Source organism: Glandiceps talaboti, chromosome 17 (genome assembly GCF_964340395.1).
Source record: "Glandiceps talaboti chromosome 17, keGlaTala1.1, whole genome shotgun sequence".
Classification (NCBI taxonomy): domain Eukaryota; kingdom Metazoa; phylum Hemichordata; class Enteropneusta; family Spengelidae; genus Glandiceps; species Glandiceps talaboti.
Window position 1 is genome coordinate 14,489,117 of NC_135565.1, and position 20,061 is coordinate 14,509,177.

Below are 20,061 nucleotides of genomic sequence, written 5' to 3' on the forward strand. Positions count from 1 at the left end.
ATGGAACAATAACTCTCTGTACTTCACCTATAAACACTGAGTAACTGTGATTTACTACCGTTTACGGTTTTGGGTCGGCGATATGCCCTCATTTGCATGTATTATTTGATTTACCGAGGCACTCGTTTTTGTTTTGGTTGACCTAAATCGATCCTTTAACTTACTGAAATATTTTCAAAAGTGAGCCCTCTTCAGGTGACAAGGTGATAGCATTACATTTGTAGTTTGAATTCAGCTAATTTTCGGATGTTTCGACACGCTATTTTCATATATACACATTTTAGAAGCAACTGATATTTTATAACCTTGATCTGGATACTTAAATTGAAAGTTAAGGTTTAAACTTTGTTAATCATTTCTACACAAACTTGGAGGGTTTTTTGCAGCTAAGAATCATGGGTTAAATTCCCTTTCCCAACATGGCGGCGACTGTTATCTTTTTGACAGAAGTTCGTAGTATTTGGTGTTTTACGTGTATTTTCCAAAATTCAACCACATAGTCATAATGACGGTGCGACTTTTGTAGCAGGTAAGTCTTGAGTAAGTTGAATTTGTTACAAAAACGTGTAATAGTGGACTTTCAGTAATAAATTTTGGGATGATACCGTTACTACGACAAGCTATGCGTTGTGAAGAGACACCTTTCAAAAATTAAAACAGCTGATCAAGTCAGGTAAGTTACGATCACTGGTTTTGATCTTTCTACTTTTCGAGATTTTTGGCTCAACCATCCGTTTCTCCTGGTAATAAATTCCATTACCTAACCTCCGATGACTGACTCTACCCTAACACATAAATACATAGATATATATTTGCGTTGTCTGCTCTTCATATCCAGTACTATTAGAAATACGAGTATTGACAAAATTCACGTAAAATCCACATTAACTTGTGAGTCTATTCAAGGGTGGTCATACTACTGGTCAATGACGTTAGTAGGTATTTAGGAATATCAAAAAACACCGTCATTGGTGTCTGCATTGGAAACGAGTATTTCCATGGAAGTATCACCGTCGGTGATATTGTGATACTCCAATGCAAACACTAGTGACGGTATTTTTATGAATATTTGTAAATTATAAATACCTACAACGACTAACATCATTATCGTGTCTTGTGACCATCCTTGGATAGAATATTACAATGTAACTCACAAGTTACTGATGTAAAATCGCATGTTGATAAGACAGCGGAAGCTATCTACCTCTATGACAAGACCCGATATTATTAAAATCTACTCATGAAATTGGGTTATAATTCCATGATCTACTTTATGGATACGTCTCGATTCCTTTAAAGTTTCATGACATTGATTTCCTACGTATATTGTCCAGGAAGAGGCGATTATATCCACAACTACAAAACCAAACAACACTTACAAAGTAAATAGGTAACTGAAGGAGCTCAGTAGTATCTTTACATGAGATTGTGATAAGACCAAGAAAAAGATTGTTTGTTTTTTATCTGTAATATCAGATTTATCGCAAGTAAGTTATTTATTTGATGATGAAATGAAGAGCCAATTTCTTTCCTGGCTTTCAGTGATTGGAAAGACAACAATTGTGAGTGATTGATGCCAACGAAATCGTGGTTGAAATCTGTCACCTTGACGTGAAGAAAGAAGTATGAGTATGCGTGAGATCCAAGACCCAGAAGACGAGAGTTGGATAGAAGATGAGATCCAACGAGAACTTGACCAGTTAGAACCACTAGATAATGATGACATTAATGGTGTAGAAGATGAAGTTGTAGACAATGAGGTGTGTTTAATATACAAATATGCAGCCTTTTTTTGAAGTCCTGAAGTGACTGAGTATTGACATTTGCATGGAATAACATTGTATTTGTAGATAACAGCATACTAGTTAATTCCAGTCAAAAAATACACCACTTGTTGATTATTTTATCCCAAGGTAATAAGCACTTAGGAGATGAGTCATGAATATGTATGTTCTGCTGTTACACGTGTATTATTAATTTATATGACATTGATGATTTTTTTTCTTATGCTTTACAGGGAGACATTGATGATGATGATGATGATGATGACGATGATGATGATGAAATCCCAGAATCTGTGACTGCATATATTGAAAGAGTACAGAGTAGATCAGCTGGGGTTCTTAAAGAAATTGAAGATTGTACGTCTGTCTTAGAGCAAGTCAAGGACAAAGGTAATTTGGTAAAATGTGTGGTGTGGCCCTCAAGGTCTTGTAATTATCCCCAAAACACTTATGAAATCTACATTCCATTACCATTTCAAAAATACCATGCACAGCAACTTGAGGGAACCATGGAAATTTTAAATCCCTATTTTACCCCTAGGTTTTGGTTTCCAAATGGGTTATGCCTCCCCACTCCCACCTATCTTGGGTACATGGATACCCTTCCCCCTCCCCCTCCCCGGGGCCTCAAGTGTTGATGAAACCATCTTACTTTATGTTATATTGTAACTTTCTTCTCAGGAATCACTGATTATGATGACCAGCCTGTATCTAAAGCTATTGAGGAAATTGCATTCATTATTGGAGAGAACCCTGAAGATCTTTATGATAGGGTAGGTATATCAGTACACACACACACACACACACACACACACACACACACACACACACACACACACACACACATACACACACATACAAAGAAACACATATATATCAAAATAAACAGATATATAAAGATCAAATCAAAACAAATTAGAACAACAATTTGGAATGGTAATAAACCTTACTTTTTCTTTTGGAATACAGATTTAGACTAAGATAAATCATGTTGTTTTGCCTGCATTGGCTTCTCTTCCATGTAGGTTGATACATGAGGGCGCCCCCACATGGCGTGTCTTACAGATTAATGAAATCACTTGTTTATGAGTGTAACCATGCCAACCCTAACTACCATCTGAGATCACATTTAATACATGTTCTGTCACCAAACATTTCAAGTTCCCCCTCCTTCCTCCCCAATCTTAAATCTAGCATCTTTGTGTTTCTATGGTAACAGGTTATGGAAGAAATTGAAAAAGAGGAGGAAGAGGATGAGAATGGAAACAGTGACTTAGAGACAAGTGATGGAGTCTTTCTGACAGGAGGATGTATGGAAGACGGAACTCAAACACCAACTGGAGCTGAGAATGTAACGAAAACTGACAATAATACAGGTATAGAATAGCTACATTTATTTCATGAGTCTCAAAAGTAACATATTTCTCAGTTATCTATCATAAAAGTTTCTTTAGGGTGACCCTATTTTGTTTTGTTTCTCATTACCAGACTGACCAAAATTTTCAGCTCCGACAAAAAAAAAATAATTATTTGCACTCGTCCATAATATTTTGTGGAACAGCATCCTCTCTGGCAAGAATAAACATGTGTCTATACTGTTGATGTAATCTACAGTCATAGTGGCGATGACAACACTTGTTTATGAACAGCACCTTGTTTTTGATGATGGAAGTTATTCGGGGGGGGGGGGGGGGGGGGGGGGGGCTGAAAAAATGACAAATGTGTAGAGAAGCTGGGAAAGGGCTTGTTGCCAGGTTTCCAATATAAATAGTTGCCATGAAAAAGTAATGAAAAACAAAAATAATATGGTCACCGTAAAAGCACAGCTAAACACCCCTTACTTTGTTGAGGGAGAATGCTGATCCCTGTTTTTGACTTTGTGTGTATCCTGTAGATTCCAGTAACATGGCAGTCTTATTGGTAACAGAGACAATGAAAGCTGAGAGAGAGGCTAGAGAAAAACTAAAACAACTGATTCAGAAACAAAAAGAACAAGATGAAAGAAGACAAATGGAGTATGAACTACAGAGAGACGAGACGGCCAGACATGACAAACGAACTGACAGAGATAGACAGCGAAAATACATAGAATATGACAAAGAACAGAAGGAAATGATAAAACAAAGGAAAGTGGAAGAAGCTAAGTTGGAAAAAGTTATGGAGGAAGATTCTAAGAAAATGACCAAAATGCTGAATGAATATCAGGTATGTAGAAGTTGAAATTTTTGCCAAAAGTCCAACGACAGTTAGAAAAGTTGTGCTTCTTTGTTGTATAATGAGGCGGAGCTTGAAAGTAGATGAATATAATTCTTTTAAAGAAGGAAGTCACTACACTAAATAGAATGAAAAAAGACCCCTTAAAGGGGAGCACCACTCTGGGAAATAGAGAGTTTCATAAACTATGAGTTCTGGAGATTCATTTCATGATTTTAGATTCCTACAACTACTTGTGATTGCAGAGAAACATCAAGTTGATCTTGTGCCTTTATAGGGTATCTTTGCTATGGGCTATTGCATGATGGGAGTCAGCAGAAATAATATATTCATGGTTGCACAATGAATATTCATGACTCCTGAGTGCTTAATATTCCCTTCAGAGTAAAACATCTCTCATGAAGTTTAACATAAAATGTTATATGTAAAACCTGGAAAATCAAAATTTAATAATTTCTTATTTTAGTCACTGCACACACATTAATAACATGTCTCTGTTTATGACTTGAAGGCAAATATCGATGAATTTGTGAAAACTACTGAGAAAGAGAAAGAAGAATTCCACCATCAGATGGAACAAATGGAGAAAGACAGATCAGAGAAAGTACAAAAAGCTGCTGTCAAAATACAGGCTACTTTCAGATCCTACAAGTGAGTGAGACGAAAACAAACAATTCAAATGATAAACTTAGACTGTAAGATACGTAATGTCGCACTGCCCTCATTGGCCAGCTTCTATCTTACCCTTGACTGATGTGTGAGGGCGCCCTGACATGATATACCTTACAGACCAATAACAGTCTGCAAGTAGTGTTTTTTTCAACATGTATATGAATTGAATGAATTTTAGAGACCTAAATTTTCTCTCTAATTTCTGTAGTCAGTTGCCCTGACAACAAATAATAGCATTTTCAGAAAAAAGATGGTATGAATGTTTTTGTGATTCTTGTTACCACATGTAGAAAGAACACTATCGGTAGAAAACGAAGGCTTATTCGAAAACAACAAAATATTCATGATATACATATTTATATATCAGGTAATTTGTCTCACTTACAAGAGGTTCCAAAACAAACAAAAAATATTGAAAGCTACACTGAAAAATTACATTTGAAAATTATTTGAAATAATATGACAAAACCCTATGGCATGTGTGTGCCAGTCCCAGCATATTCTGGGTATTTCCAGGCGTGCATGTGGTGTTCTCTCCAGCAGAAAATACGAAAAAAAAAAAATACAAATACACTGGGTACCCACTCTGGCACTGATATGTCATGGGGTTCTGTTAACAGTATTGTTACCTTTGTTATCCAAAACAGCAAAATAATATTAAAATCCATACTGCTGTAGTACATCTACGCTACGTTTTGCACAAGCAAGATCACGCTCCCATTTGCATAAAGGTGTGCAGTAATGTTTTTGCACTCACACAGATTCAAGTAGCCACTGGTATACATGTAATAATCAGAGTGCCCTCTAAGCCAATTTACGCACATAATTTCTAGTGACGCATCAAAATTGGGTGTTCACCTATCTCTTACTATGTAGTGACCTACAAGACATGCCACTTTTTTCTCATTTTGACTCACAACAAAATTTGGCTATCATTAATGGGCACATGGGTATAATAATAGCTTACTGATGATTTTATTGCATTTTTACGCTACAGAGTTAGAAAACCATACCTGCCAAGACTAAGGAAGTTAAGAGAAGAGAGAAAGACAACTAGAGACATGGAACGACAAGTTGAAATTGTAGAAGCCAGACGTAAAGAAGACAACAGGAAGAAAGCTGACAAGAAAAAGAAAGAAGAGGCAGAGAAAAAGAGGAGGGAGGAAGAGGAAAGGAGGAAACAAGAGGAGGAGCAACGACTTAGAGAGGAAGAGGAAAGAAAACGGAAAGAAGATGAAGAGAGGAGAAGGATAGAAGAGAAAAAGAAGCAAGAAGAGGAGGAGAAGAAAAAAGAACAAGAAAGATGGAGAAAGGAGGAAGAAGAGAGAATGAAGAGAGAATATGAAGATGTGAAACGACAGGAAGAAGAAAAGAAGAGATTGGAAGAGGAGAGACTGAAAGAAGAAGATAGAATAAAGAGAGAAGAGGAGGAGAGGAGAAGACAGGAGGAAGAGAAGCAGAAAGCAGAAGAAGAAACAATAAAGGAAGAAAAGAAACAGGAAGATGAAGCTAGGTAATGTTATGACAGCATACTTTCTGACTGTCTTTCTGTGATTCTGTTGACTAGGTAACGCTACTACATATCACACTGAGTTGTGGTTGGGTTTGGGCAATACTAGTAAGGGTCAAAGAAAATTTGTTTTGTTTTGACACTTCTTCCAAAAAAATGGATGACTGTGTAGACAATGTTATTTGTGGGATTACTTCATGAAATAGATAATGTATTATAATATCTTTCTAAGTTAAGAAATTATTTATGTTGTGATATTTTATGTTTGTTTCAAGTTTATTACTGATTTATCATGAAAATTGGTTCTTACAATGTCATGCTGATGCTGAATACCCACCTGTGTACAGGAGTATTTGAACTAATGACCTCCTGACCTCTTGCTGTGACCTTTATAACCACTATACCACAGTGAGCCAGGAACACCAATCTTTGGAACAACACACTAAATGAATAAAAAGAAATCTCCAGACATCAGGATGAACTCACAAAATTTACAATATCACCCATTAACTGAGTTCATAGAAAAAAAATTGAAAATAAATTTTAATTAAATGAATCACGCAACAGTTTCTTCTTCTTCTTGATTTTATTTTTTTGTATCTTTTCACTAACCAGAATGAAGAAAGCTGAAGGGGAGAAAAGTGAGAAGGAAAGGAAACTTCAAGAACAGTTAGACAAAGAACGACAATGTGAGAAAGGAAAAGATGAGTTGGAACTAAAAGCTGATGATATCTTGAGTAAAATCCAAGGAGAAATTAAAACCATGACAACAGTGTCATCATCAAATGATGGAGCTGTGTCAAATAATGTGGATGTAGAGAAAAATGATGTAAGGACAGGAGATAGTAGTAATACAGTTACGGACACCAGACAGTCTACATCAACTACAAGTAACCATGATTCAAAGACTGCTGTATCCAACGCAAGCAAACATGATGCAGAAAATGTTGTACCAGCTATAGGTGAATCAAGGACTGAGAAGTCTTCTCAAATTGATAGTTTATCTCAAAAAAGGACTTCAGAACTTAGTGCAATAAGGACAGAAAAGGATAATAGTGCCAGTGATATTATGTTAGGAATTCTACCGGAAAGCCTGGAAAGGAGGAGACTGGAATGGATGGAGAAGTGTATTCCATGGGGGTAAGGAGTAAGGGTTTCCTTCTTTGTGAGTGATCTCTGAAAGGGATAAAGTCATATTCCTCAATGACCTCTGAAAGTGATGATGTCATATTCTTCAATCACCCCAGAAAGTGATGATGTCATATTCCTCAACAACCCCTGGAAGTGATGATGTCAGATACTACATGTATGTAGTCCACATATGGATGTCAATCTGGTTCTCGACCTCTGTAGTAATTACTAAAACTAGTAAAAGGAGGCCACATTTGTTGTAAATTTAGAATGTGAATTACTAAGGATAAACGTTGGAGAGTGTGTCTTTGACAAAGACTTATTTTGTTGTGTCAGCAAATATAGATATACTCAGGCTTGCAAGAATGTGTGTTTGGTATTTGTTTATTGCTGGGTTGTAAATACATGTTTATTTTATGGAATCTGTAGGAAAGTAGTTGGAGAAACTAAAAATAAATCAAGGAGAAAAGTTCATTCAAGGGTTGGAAAAAGACCAGTATCTGCCAAACATTTACCAGAATTAACCACAGACCAGTTATTACAAGCATCCACACCAAATACACCACTACAGCAGGTATGTACAGTATAGTTTAAATATAGTGAACTTTGCTAGAAGTAATCACACATTTGCCAAAGTTCACTGATTCACCTAGCCAGTGAAATTCATCACACAGAATAAATCTTACAGTACTAGATAACAAGTGAACTGTGAACTTTTACTAAGTTTTTGTTCTACTAGTACATGATGTACATGTACAATAGTTACTGTATGTTAAGTCTAACTCAGTGTCACCGTCTATGATTTAACACACTCATGATTTTCCTTTATTTAAGTCTCTGTTATACAAAACATGGTGTAATTTAAATGGTTGTACCTGTATTAAGACAAGCCTAACTCAGTGTCCCACCAAATTCAGTGTCACAGTGTAAAATACAATAGATTCAAAAACTGAATCAGATGCTTTCCCCTCTACTAGATCTGTGCTATGCAAATATGTGATGTACTGTAAATACTTGTGGTACATGTATGTCTAGCCTAACAGTGTCCCAGTGTAATATTTGATAAATTTAACATAACTGTGATTTTTTTCCCTTTACTACTAGGTCTCTGTTATACAAGTACGCAATATAAATGGATGTAGCATGTCCAGTCTAACTCAGTGTCCAAATGTTAGATCTATATCACTGCTACAGTGTGGACTAGTGGCTGTGGAAGGAATCAATAACTGTCAACTGTTACAACATTTAAATTTACAGGTATGAATTTAGAGTTAAGTTTTATATCACAATATTAAAATACATACTTAGATGTATAGGCAAATGATATAAAAATTACACATGTGTGCATTAACCCTTAGGTGTGTATTGTAGCAATGACATTACACTTTTGTCTATGTTTGTTCGTAAATATTCAAATGTTGATAACTTACTGGACATTTGTATTTTGACCCCTCTACAGCACAATAACATAGAAAGTGTCAATTGTAAAGATTTAGAGAAATTACAGGAATTTCAGATGTCAACCAACTGCCTTACCAATATCCATGGTTTAGATGGATGTAGCGATCTGCGGGTGGCTGATTTCTCAAGTAACCGAGTCACAAGAACAGGTATGTAGTGATTTGTGATTGGTTGCTTTCTCTAGTAACCGTGTCACAAGAAAAGGACTTAAGGTGTATAGTGAGATGTGATTGGTTGCTTTCTCTTGTAACTGTGTAACTAGAACAGGTATGTAGTGATTTGTGATTGACTGCTTTATCTAGAGCCACTAACAGACTTCCTTGTACAACACACCTACAGTAAAGTAGTGGTCAGTTTTTGTCCGTCCAATTCACTAAAAAACCAACACTACTGTGATCACATTATATCAGATATCAGTGATTAGAAGAACAGATTGGATCTGAGTATAACACAATCAAAACTTGGATTAATGAAATACCATTATCAGTAGTTCACATCATATATTCACATCCATGATGAAAGTGACATTACTGATGCTGTAGAAAATGTACCTCTGCAATAACGCTATGTCATAGACCCTACATGATGGCTATATCAACAAGGCAAAAATGACTGAACTCGTAACATAACAGGGTGAATGTGTGCTTTGTTACATTTTCATGAATTGACCACGTAAAACTTTTTGTATCTCATTTCATGTTGTTTTATATCTCAATTGTTTGATATTTTCATTTTATTGTTGTTTCCTATACTATAGGTGGTTTAGAATCCTGCCATAAGTTAACCAGACTACTACTGGACCATAATCAATTAATTAACACCAAAGGTCTACATAGCACTCCGTCCATACAAGTTTTAGATTTATCTCACAACCATCTCAGCATCACGCAAGATTTAGATAAATGCTGCCTTCTCAAGACTTTGAACTTGACTGGAAACAATTTACAAGAGGTGAGTTAAGGTCAGGTGATAGAGGTCAAGTTCGTCATCTTTTTGTCAGAAATAGTAAAGATTTAGAGTACACTCACAAAAGTAAAAAGTTAAGCTTGACCAGAAACAATTACAAGCTGTAGGTCAAGGTCAGAGTATGGTGGTTAAGGTCACTTAATAGCAGTCAAGGTCATTGTCCAGAACAGTTAGTAGGCTTTTTTTCCCAAACAGTACCTACTCTATTCACAAATGTGTGATTTATTCCATTTACTCGTAATGTAACAAGTGCAATTTGAGCTTTATCATATGAAAGTTTACTTCTTGGAACATATGATACCTTTAAAGTGGCCAAATAGATGAGGATGGGGTATTCATTTTTTATTTTTAATTTACAAAACAATTTTATCATGGCTTCCTACTTGAAAAATCAGTGTGAAACAACATATGCCAAGTCCTTGTTTATAACTCAGTATGTTACAAAATGTGTCAAATTGTTATTGTACGTACAATAATAAACTTTTTTGCACACTTTTCAGCTTTTTGCAATGTACTGAGTTACAAACAGTCTTGGTCAGTGTTGTTTCATATTGATTTTTGAAGTAGGAAGCCATGATAAAATTGTTTTATAAATTAAAAATCCGATATAAATAACCAAATCTTCATCCATATGGCCACTTTAAGAAGTGTAGTGACGTGGAGAATGGGTACCATTTGTGTATTTATCTGTTGTGTTTTGAACAACTATTACCAATTACGTTTTAATTTTCATAAAAATTCAAGTTTAGAAACTATATAATAATGACAAAATATGTTGTGAAAGATTTCTATCGTGTACGATTACATTTTCCATATTTTTTCTAGATGCCCAGGTTACAGAATCATGTGTTACTACGGCAACTGTTCCTAGATGATAACAGTCTAAGTTCTTTAGAGGTTATATCTAAAGCATGGCTGCCATTGCTGGAACATCTATCACTTAGTCAAAATAGGTAAGTAGGTATACTCACTGTGTTAGTTTTTTGCACTCTCAGAAGTTGCTATACCTTAAGTGAAAACCAAGGTGTGCACATTCAGATAAAAAATAAGAGATTTATACCCTGGTTATTCTAAGCCATTAGCATCTCGTTTTTGACTCGTGTGGGGTATAATATCATTACAAGTACCAAGAATTTCATAAAAAGTGGTTGTTGTCATTCAAATTTTGATAAAAGCAAAGCAGAAAAGTACTGTTTTTTCTCCAAAGTTTAAATATGATAAGTTGTTTTTCAAAGGCATCTCAAAATTGCAAATTTTATAGCGATTTTGATGTCGTCTGTAATAGATTTCTAAAAACAAACATAATACAACACAATAGGGTTGTACTTGTTCCTAACGGCAACATGATATTCCATGTAAGTGTTGAGATCTGTTGCTTTCTGAAATAATGCAGACATACCAGTAGTGACAGTAATGTTAAATTCCACAATGACTGTTTGACATTTCACTGCTATGATTTATTGAAACTTACTCTATATATCTTTTTTCTTGTCATCAGTTTGTCAGACATTACTCCATTATCAAATCTTATACTTCTGAAGAGACTTGATCTCAGTCACAACTGTATTACAGGTAGGTACTTGGAGTCTGTCTTGCAAGTAGAAGTAATTGAGGTGTGATTGTTATCAAAAACCGTACCTAATTTGAACTACCTAGCTTTCTGTGAATTGCATGATACTTAATAGCTAAAGTCTTCATAAAATTATGCTGCATTAAAGGCCAGTGTGTACAGTGTGATAATACTGATAGAGTTTTCACTTCATTATGAACAAGCACCAAAGTAGCAACAATGCAGATTTGTGAATTTCAGAAATTGCCCACAAAATCCATCCTCACAACAGTAGGATTGTCACGCAGAGTTAAACAAGCCCACCTTTCCACACTTACTTTACTCACAGTAGGGTGGCAGATCTGAGAACTTCTGTGATCTCACAGTGTACATGTTAAGGACTTTATATACCATTTCAATTACAGGGTGACTGCATATGCACAGCAGAGTCACCACTATCACCCACTTGTGTAATCTACCACCTTGAACAGCAATAGTTTTAGTTTGTGTTTATCTTAGTATTAGCCGAAACCTCAACTGCCACTGTAGTATTTTAAAACACTGAAACCACCTTTCTTTCCTCTGTAGATATTCCAAGTATGTTATCAGGAGTGATAGAATGTTACAGACTTCAACATTTATCAATACAAGGTAACCCAGTCACTGAGGAACCAGACTACAGGTAAATGGGGGTTGCGGTAATATAATATAACAGAACCCCATTACGTACACGCAAGTGTGACGTACTTGGGGTATTTGCACGAATGCTTGCAGTGTTTTCTGTCGCAGTAGTTCAGCAGAAAGCACTGCAAGCACAAGTGCAGAAACCCCTGCGTATCCCCACATTGGCACTCATGCAGTATGGGGTTCTGTTATTATTACATATGTTTATCCAAAACAACAAATTTCCATCAAAATGACACCACACGCTTTTATGTAGAATGAACGATCATGTCCTCATTTGCATATCATTTGCATGCAGGTATGCAATAACGTTTTCGGTGTTGGACTGCAGTGTAAATACCAGTAGAATGCACACACCAGTGCAAGTAATCTCTGGTACATATGTTATATAAAATATTTTTCTTGAATAAACGGATGCATATATTTGGATTACTGTGATCTTTCTATGTTTCTTTTATTCTAGGTCAGAAATTTTGTCAAAGTTACCATGGTTACAGAAGCTAGATTCAGAAGATGTAGTACCAAGTGTGTCACCTGACCAAATCCGTCCAATGAGTAGCTTTGAAGCCGTGTGTTTGGCACAGATCCAAGAACAGGATAATTTACAATCCAAACATAGAAAACAACTGCAGTAAGTTATTGTATATTAGACCCCAAAAAAAAGAATTGTTTCCGGTCAGGGCATGTTATCTAAAGTGGTGTGACAGTGCAATTTTTAGGGAAGTTTTCATAATTGTGAAACCTGTCATGCAATCTACTATTTATGGCAGTTACTGTTTTTTTTTATTTAGTACTTTAGAGCAAGTTAAGTGTGTATGTGGGGCAGATGTAATTTGCTTGTTCATGATTGGCTTTGCAGTTGTCTTCACTGAAGCAGCAATCAATGTAGAGGGGCTTATTTTTGTGATTTCCCTCAGATCTGGAGACTGCATGGGCTGTAGACAATCACATAAAAAAACAAAATCGATGCTGGGGTATTTAAGTGATACCCGCAAAACAATTCTCTCTTTTGGTGGCTTTACAGTTGAGATTCTTGTGCAAAAAAATCAATTCTGTTAGTGTCTCTCAAAACAATCAACGACTTTGTGAAAAACTGTTTTTAATAACTTACTGTTTATCTTGATTTATGATAATTAAATCTCAATTTTGCCAGTCAAATTAACAGGACGGACGATATTGTCACCATTTTGTTTTACACTACATGATATATGTTGTATGCCAACTTGGAAATTTCTGTCCAAATTTATTTACTTTGACAGAAAGTCATAATTTATGTTAAAAATGTTTTGAAGTAGTTCCTATGATTTAACTTTACTTTTCTATTTACAGAAATGTGAGACAAAGACACCCTGGAAACATGGACAGACTTCTAGATTTAAAATCTCAACAATTTGATGAAGTGTATGAGTTAGCAGTACAGCATAGATATATGCACGAATATGGTGATTTGTCATGTGATAATTGTCATGGTAACAGTGATGGTGAGGTAGATGACTCAGAAAGACAAGATAATGCAATGCTGTCACAGAATTCAGCAAAAATAAGTGGCAAAGGAAAAAGTCAAACGACTGTAACATCTAATGTTGTCACTAAGGCATTGATGAGAGAAGATATTGATCTATTGAACAGGTTAGTTTCATCTATATCATATGAGAGTCTATGATCTACTTGGCCAAATTGTGTATACAGATCACTTTATAGTGCAATTTTCTGCAACTTAGGGATGATTGCATGATGTCACTCAAACTCAATAAATGAAATGGAAGGGAGTGGCATCAGTGCAATTACTGAACTTCATTTTTTGCACTTGTAACTAAATTTTTAGAACTTTCATGCCTTCAATGATAACAGAGTCTGTATTTACTACTGAGATGTTGAAAAGTTGATTCATATTTACTGCTAATGTGTTATACAGTGCTGGGTTGAAGTGTACATTTAACATGTCTATCAAATCTGATTCAGTAAAACTTAAAAGTATATTTTTATAATATTTTTTAATTTCTTGAACAGAGCTGCTATTAAGATCCAAGCACTTTGGAGAGGATACAGTGTTAGGAAAGAAATCGATGAACACACAGAGAAATGGATTGCTGCTACAGTTATACAGTCTGGATGGAGAGGCTACCAAGTCAGACAGCAAATAAAACATCACAGGTCAATGTTCTTTCAAGGTCATACCCAGAATGCAATGGTCCAACAGCCAGTTCCTCCTCAGGGTAGTGCACCCAATCAAAGGAGAGCTAACAAACAAACTTTACAAGTGAGAGAAAATGGCACAACACAACAGTTCATTGGTGGGAGAAATGCCAGTGGTTCATCACCATTAGAACACATGGCTGCAACTAAAATACAGGTACATCAAATTCTAATAAGACTTTTGCTTCACAAAGGGTGAAGTAGTCCTTGCAAAAAGTGGTGTTATCATAAAGATTTCACCACAGTGACAAGTGATGGAATATAATAATGGAAATTAAATGATGTGCCTCCTACCTAGCTTGCCAAATTTCATACGTCAAACTCCCACACATAGGAAAACTTACCACCTGTGGAGAAAACAAATGAAATACACAAACATTTGATTTTGTATACAGAAACTGATTGTCTTTGTTTCACCATAGTGGAGTAAATTCCAACATATATATATATGCATATTAATTATTATAGAAAAATTTACATTAAAAAAAAAAAAAGAATTATAAAATTCAACTACCTTATCAATTTGAAATGTGAAATTTAGTTACTTAAGACATATTATCTTCAGAGAGAACTAAGTAATTATTCATATGTTAATTTTCACTGACCTACTAGAAATGCTGCTGCATCGGAATCAGAATTATAGAGTTTGATATTTCTTATCAGAATTCACCTTTGTCACTTGCGAAGATATCATTAATTTGATGATTTTGATTTCATGCTTCAGCACTCTGGATGGAGAGGATATTGCAACAGATAGAAAAATATAGAGTTTGATCTTATTATCGGAATCGAATTGTCTCTCTTATCAGTATTTAATTTGATGATTATGATTTCGATTTCACACTTCAGAACTCTGGAGAGGATATTGCAACAGGAGGAGAAGTACATGTTTCGAGAGTTTAATGTTTAGGTCAGCATTTAATTTGATGACTTTTATTTCACCTGTAGGCATACTGGAGAGGCTATTTCATCAGAAGAAGAATTCTAGAATTCAAGGAGAGATCTCGGTTTGATGAAGAAGATGAGGATGACCTGTATGGTGAAGTTGATCTGTCTGCATTTGAATTTAATGAGGTTTGTAGGAGTCAATATTTCAGTTACAGCCCATTTCACAGTAGTGTTCACTGATACAACCTCACAGAAACCAATAAGAAACTGCACATTTTACGGTACCCTTCATTTTGTCGCAATGAAAAATAACAATTTAAACATACAACAACTGGACACAGACACACAGCGCCAATATTTTGATGACTGTATTGGATGTCTGTATCGTGGCACATTAGTTCATTTCATTTAGACAAAATGTTGCAAGAAATTGTAACAGACGCAGCACACACACAGCAGGATCCTTTGCCTGATAACATTGAAAAGTGATACCCATACCTTTCTTCACAGTGCAGTAGAAACAGGCTTTTGCTGAAATCATTATATATACAATTGATGATTTTAATGTCTTCAATTATTTACTTTCCAGCTGATAATCACTATGGTAACTTGTCTACATCTACATCCCAACTGTATGGCACCTCTAAAATTGTTTCTTTTGCATTAAAAGTTGTCTGCATTGTGTGTAAAATATGTCATGTAACATGAGTGAAACACCAAGGCAACATCATTTGTGCTGTAATTTATTTATTACATGATTTACAGGAAAGTCTAGAGCATGGTTGGATGCCAGCTGAGACACCACAACTACCTACATCACATCCAGTATTACCACCCACCACACCACTAGTACAACCACACCCACCTAGACAGGCCTGGAGGGGTGCCAACTCACCCATGGTGGATGGTGGCAGAACCCAGGCCACACCCATAGGCAAACCACCCCTACCCCCAGGATCCAGTATGAGTACAGAGACACCTAGAACCCATGCATCAAGTAAACATGACAGAATAACAGAGGAATGGTAAGTCTTTATGATTTTGTTTATTAAATGTAAATATAATTATGGGTGTTCAAGATGGTCCAAAATTTGCGAATGTAATGACTGGATTTTGAGATTTATGAAGATCTATATGCAAAGTATGATTTCATCTTTTGTAGGGGTTTCCATGATTCCAACACAGCTGAACTTATGCTGAAGAGAGCTAAGAGAATGCAACGGAAAAAGAAAATCATCGGTAAATATTTATTTGTTTGTTATTTTGTGTGGTTGTTTGTTAACTACCTTGCCATTGAAAGCAAATCTAAGGATGAGATGTTGTTCTTAGATTTCACTGTAGACATATAGTTGTAGTAAAATGGGGATTACAAAGTGAAAGATTCTGAAAATAAATTGATTCAACAACCTAGCAACCACAACCAGATCCATAGCAACTGCACAATATCACAACACTGTAACAACTATATGTACTACAACTGTTAAGCTTGTTTAGGAAACTTGAAATCAAAGTTTTCACAACAATGGTCATCTTTATAGCATTTTACAAGTTTAGTGTTGAAAACTAAAACAAATAGTGTTGGTGTGTATTATATATAATTTATATAAAGAGATCTAATACTTCAAAATTAAACTAAAGTCCCTAGCAACCATGACCATCTCTATGGCAATTTTACAAGCTAGGTGTTTTAGACTGAAAAAACTATAATTTGTGTCTCAGAGATCTAACAGTTTAAAATCAAAATAAATACCCCTAATAACTAAGACTACAATCTTCGTGTTTTAAGCTACTATGCATTTTTTTCTCTTCACAGATCCTAAAAAGAAATTTGAGCTTTTCAAGAAACTCCAAGAATCAAGTAAGATGAATAGTGTTCATCCACCAGCAAGAAAACCATCTAACAGACAAGATTATTTCCAAGGTAAAGGATTATTATAATACTGATTAATTACAGATTTCAGTTTGAAAGCACCCCTGGCGTCAGTATTGTAATATGAGTCACATATCTCAAGTTAAAAGCTGGTCATATTTAGACACTGGGTGTAACGGGAAACAGATTCCAAACTGTCTTTGTCAGAGAAAGACAATGCGTAGTCAAACTGATTTAAATAAAGAACCAAGATTTATGTAAATGCTTACAGTAAGTAACCACATTAAAGGAGACTGCTACTCCAGGAAATGAAGGCGTTGTCATAAACTTTGTATTCTGGAGAGTCATTTCGTGACTTTACAAAACCTGTATTACTTACAATTTCAGAGTGACACCACATTAAGTTTTTCCTCATTTGGAGATTTTTGTTGTGGTCCACATTGCAGCATGGGAGTCAGCAGAAATGCATATGTATTAGGTGAACACTAAATATGAATCTCATACTCTGAAAATGGACAGTAATATTTTTATCATAATAATATACTGATTATCCTTTAATAATTGCATAAGCTGGGTTAGCTCATTTTGTGTAGTACAATTTTGAAATGATCGTACTTGTAATTAGACTGTAAGATACGCTGTTTCGCAACGCCCTCACTGGTGAGAGGGGTTGACTGATGTGTGAGGGCACCCCGTCATGTCGTACCTTACAGACTAACTGGTAATATAATAAGGTATTTTTTATTGACATCTAATTCTTGTTTCAGCTCGTCGTGAAGTGCAGGGATTCGTGGAAGGACAGATGCAAAATCCTATAGAAGAAAAACAAGACAAACAGAAGATGGTGTTTGAGTAAGTATCCAGACTTGTATATTTGACCTCGCATGACTTGACAAGAACATAGAAATTGCTGTTTTGAACATCTTGCATGAAAAATGTCTAAAGTACAGGCAAGTGTGGAAAACAAAGCTATGTGTTCGGCCTTCTGAACAGAAGATGCCAACATGCGCATGCACATTCCACTGTCTTTCAAGTTTGAGTTCGGAACACATAGCTAACACATCTCTGTACACACCATTACATATATGCCTGCACGATAATGCTCCCGTATGCATACGCGTTCTAACGTATATATAAACGTCTCCATTTTTCCGCGTAATTTAAACTGACCATGGACACTAAAACCACAATTATTATAATAATGTGATCATTTTCTGCTGGATTAACATGTTAGTACACAAGTCGTGTATGCTACCAACAAACACTGTTTTCCATTTCATATTCTTGATGGTTTCATGCCATGATTGCTATTGTTTGACAGATGGGTACATACACAGGCTGGACCCTACAGTGGTACAGATTCACCCTTACAAAAACACATCCCTACCACTGCACTAGGAAGACACACACATAGTGAACCTAGTCTGCCATACATTGACCCACAAGTTATAGAGGGAGGCAGAGTACAACTAGTGGTGAGTGAACCTGTCTTAAATTTTCATCATATTATTATTAATTATTAATATTATATCTTTATTTTGCTATGGTTTGAGACCCCACAGACTGGTGAGATTATTATTATTGTGTACCATAATGTTGGTTGTAAAGCCTTGATAAAAGACTTAGAGAACTCGCTATTCAGTATAGAGTTTACGTAGTTGACACTGGTAGGGAAGCTCAGTAGAATGTGTTGATAGCAGAAGATTTCACTGACTTGCTGCCCTTCACATAAACAGAAATAGCCCACTGTGCCCACCACATCAAAATGTTAATTTGTTCATGTCACATGTTCTAAGTACAGCATTGCAATTGTTAAGTTGATTTGTAAGTTGACATGGCCATCTCAAATCATAATTTTAAAAAAAATTTAAAATGCATTAGATTAGATTAGATTAGTTTATTTCAGTAAATCAACAAGATCGGCAGAACAGTTGTAGAAATAAAAACTGGTACAAATCGTTGAATTACTTGGATAACCCACAAAGTCAGTTATTTCCAGTGGAGTCCATGCATGGGAAATTTATTTTGTGTTTTGTTATCTATCCAGGCCAGTCCAAGTCTAGAACTACAATCAGTGGATGGTACTTCTACCGTGGCTTCATTTCCTGATAAAAACAGAAGACATTCATTCACCTCACCAAATGGTAAGTAATATAGCTTTAGCACTGTATATTTATAATTGTATTCATGTGTACATAATACATTATATATTTTGAGTCATTTTAAGTACCTTGCTGTGAATTTCTATATAATTATTAATATGTGAGGTGACAGGCCCAGACTAGCTTTAAGCTATTTCCTGACTCCCCATTTACCCACTGTTATATTTATTTGGGGTAAATAAACAGATTATTATTTATACAAGGATATGTAAGCTGGATAAGGTGTAGATTCTCAAAATGTCTAAGATCTATATATTGTATCTTTAGAAATACTTTTAATTATGAAACTCAACAGTGGGGGGGGGGGGGGTCATAAATAGGTAAACAATCTACTTAGGTTCCCTTGTCATGCTAAAGGAGTTCCCATACAAAATTACAATAGATTATATGGCAAACTATTAGTGTTACCATTTTCCTCTCTTTTTGTTACCAAGACTCCCAAAACTTTAATAATACCAAAAACACTGCATGATATTAATTGCATGTATATATCTATAATAGGAGATGAACGTGTACAATTTCCACCATTGAAAACCAACTCAGCACCAACATCACACACTAGAGAAAGAATGGCAGCCAACAATAGATTTGAAGGATGGGGTACTGGTAGGAAGAGAGGAAAACAGAATTGAGAAGCAACGACTTAAAGACAGTGTGTGTACATCATGGAGTGTTATGGGCAGGGAAGAAGAGATGAAAAGAGTGATAAACTCTGTTGACTAATGGTGGTCAATATTTTGGATGCAGGAAATAAAAGACGAAGAACAACAAAGTAATGGAAACAATTAGATAAGATGTGCATTATAACTTTACTTTACATTTATGCCATTAATTGTGTGCTGATTGTGAGATACAATTAAAGTTCAAGATTTTCAACAATCTTCAGCAATTTGACTCTCTTCTCAAAATAAGGGTAATGTGATACATTTTACTATGCATTCTATTGTTTCTTGAAGTGGACAACTCCGCTAAAC

General features: G+C 35.5%; 1 protein-coding gene across 1 annotated transcript; it reads left to right on the plus strand.

Annotated features, from left to right (window-relative positions):
- Positions 1–420: 420 nt before the first annotated feature.
- On the plus strand, positions 421–20,061 carry LOC144448101 (leucine-rich repeat- and IQ domain-containing protein 1-like). The gene is made up of 27 exons (XM_078138254.1): positions 421–529; positions 1,543–1,760; positions 2,018–2,174; positions 2,466–2,557; positions 3,004–3,160; positions 3,679–3,989; positions 4,510–4,649; positions 5,668–6,183; positions 6,796–7,320; positions 7,741–7,885; positions 8,416–8,568; positions 8,771–8,921; positions 9,530–9,723; positions 10,564–10,691; positions 11,237–11,310; positions 11,876–11,969; positions 12,435–12,602; positions 13,301–13,600; positions 13,982–14,324; positions 15,116–15,241; positions 15,821–16,080; positions 16,218–16,294; positions 16,869–16,976; positions 17,693–17,777; positions 18,247–18,400; positions 18,973–19,069; positions 19,589–20,061. Exons 2-27 carry the CDS (start codon positions 1,626–1,628, stop codon positions 19,717–19,719), a joined length of 4,821 nt encoding a protein of 1,606 aa, XP_077994380.1. The 5' UTR covers positions 421–529; positions 1,543–1,625; the 3' UTR covers positions 19,720–20,061.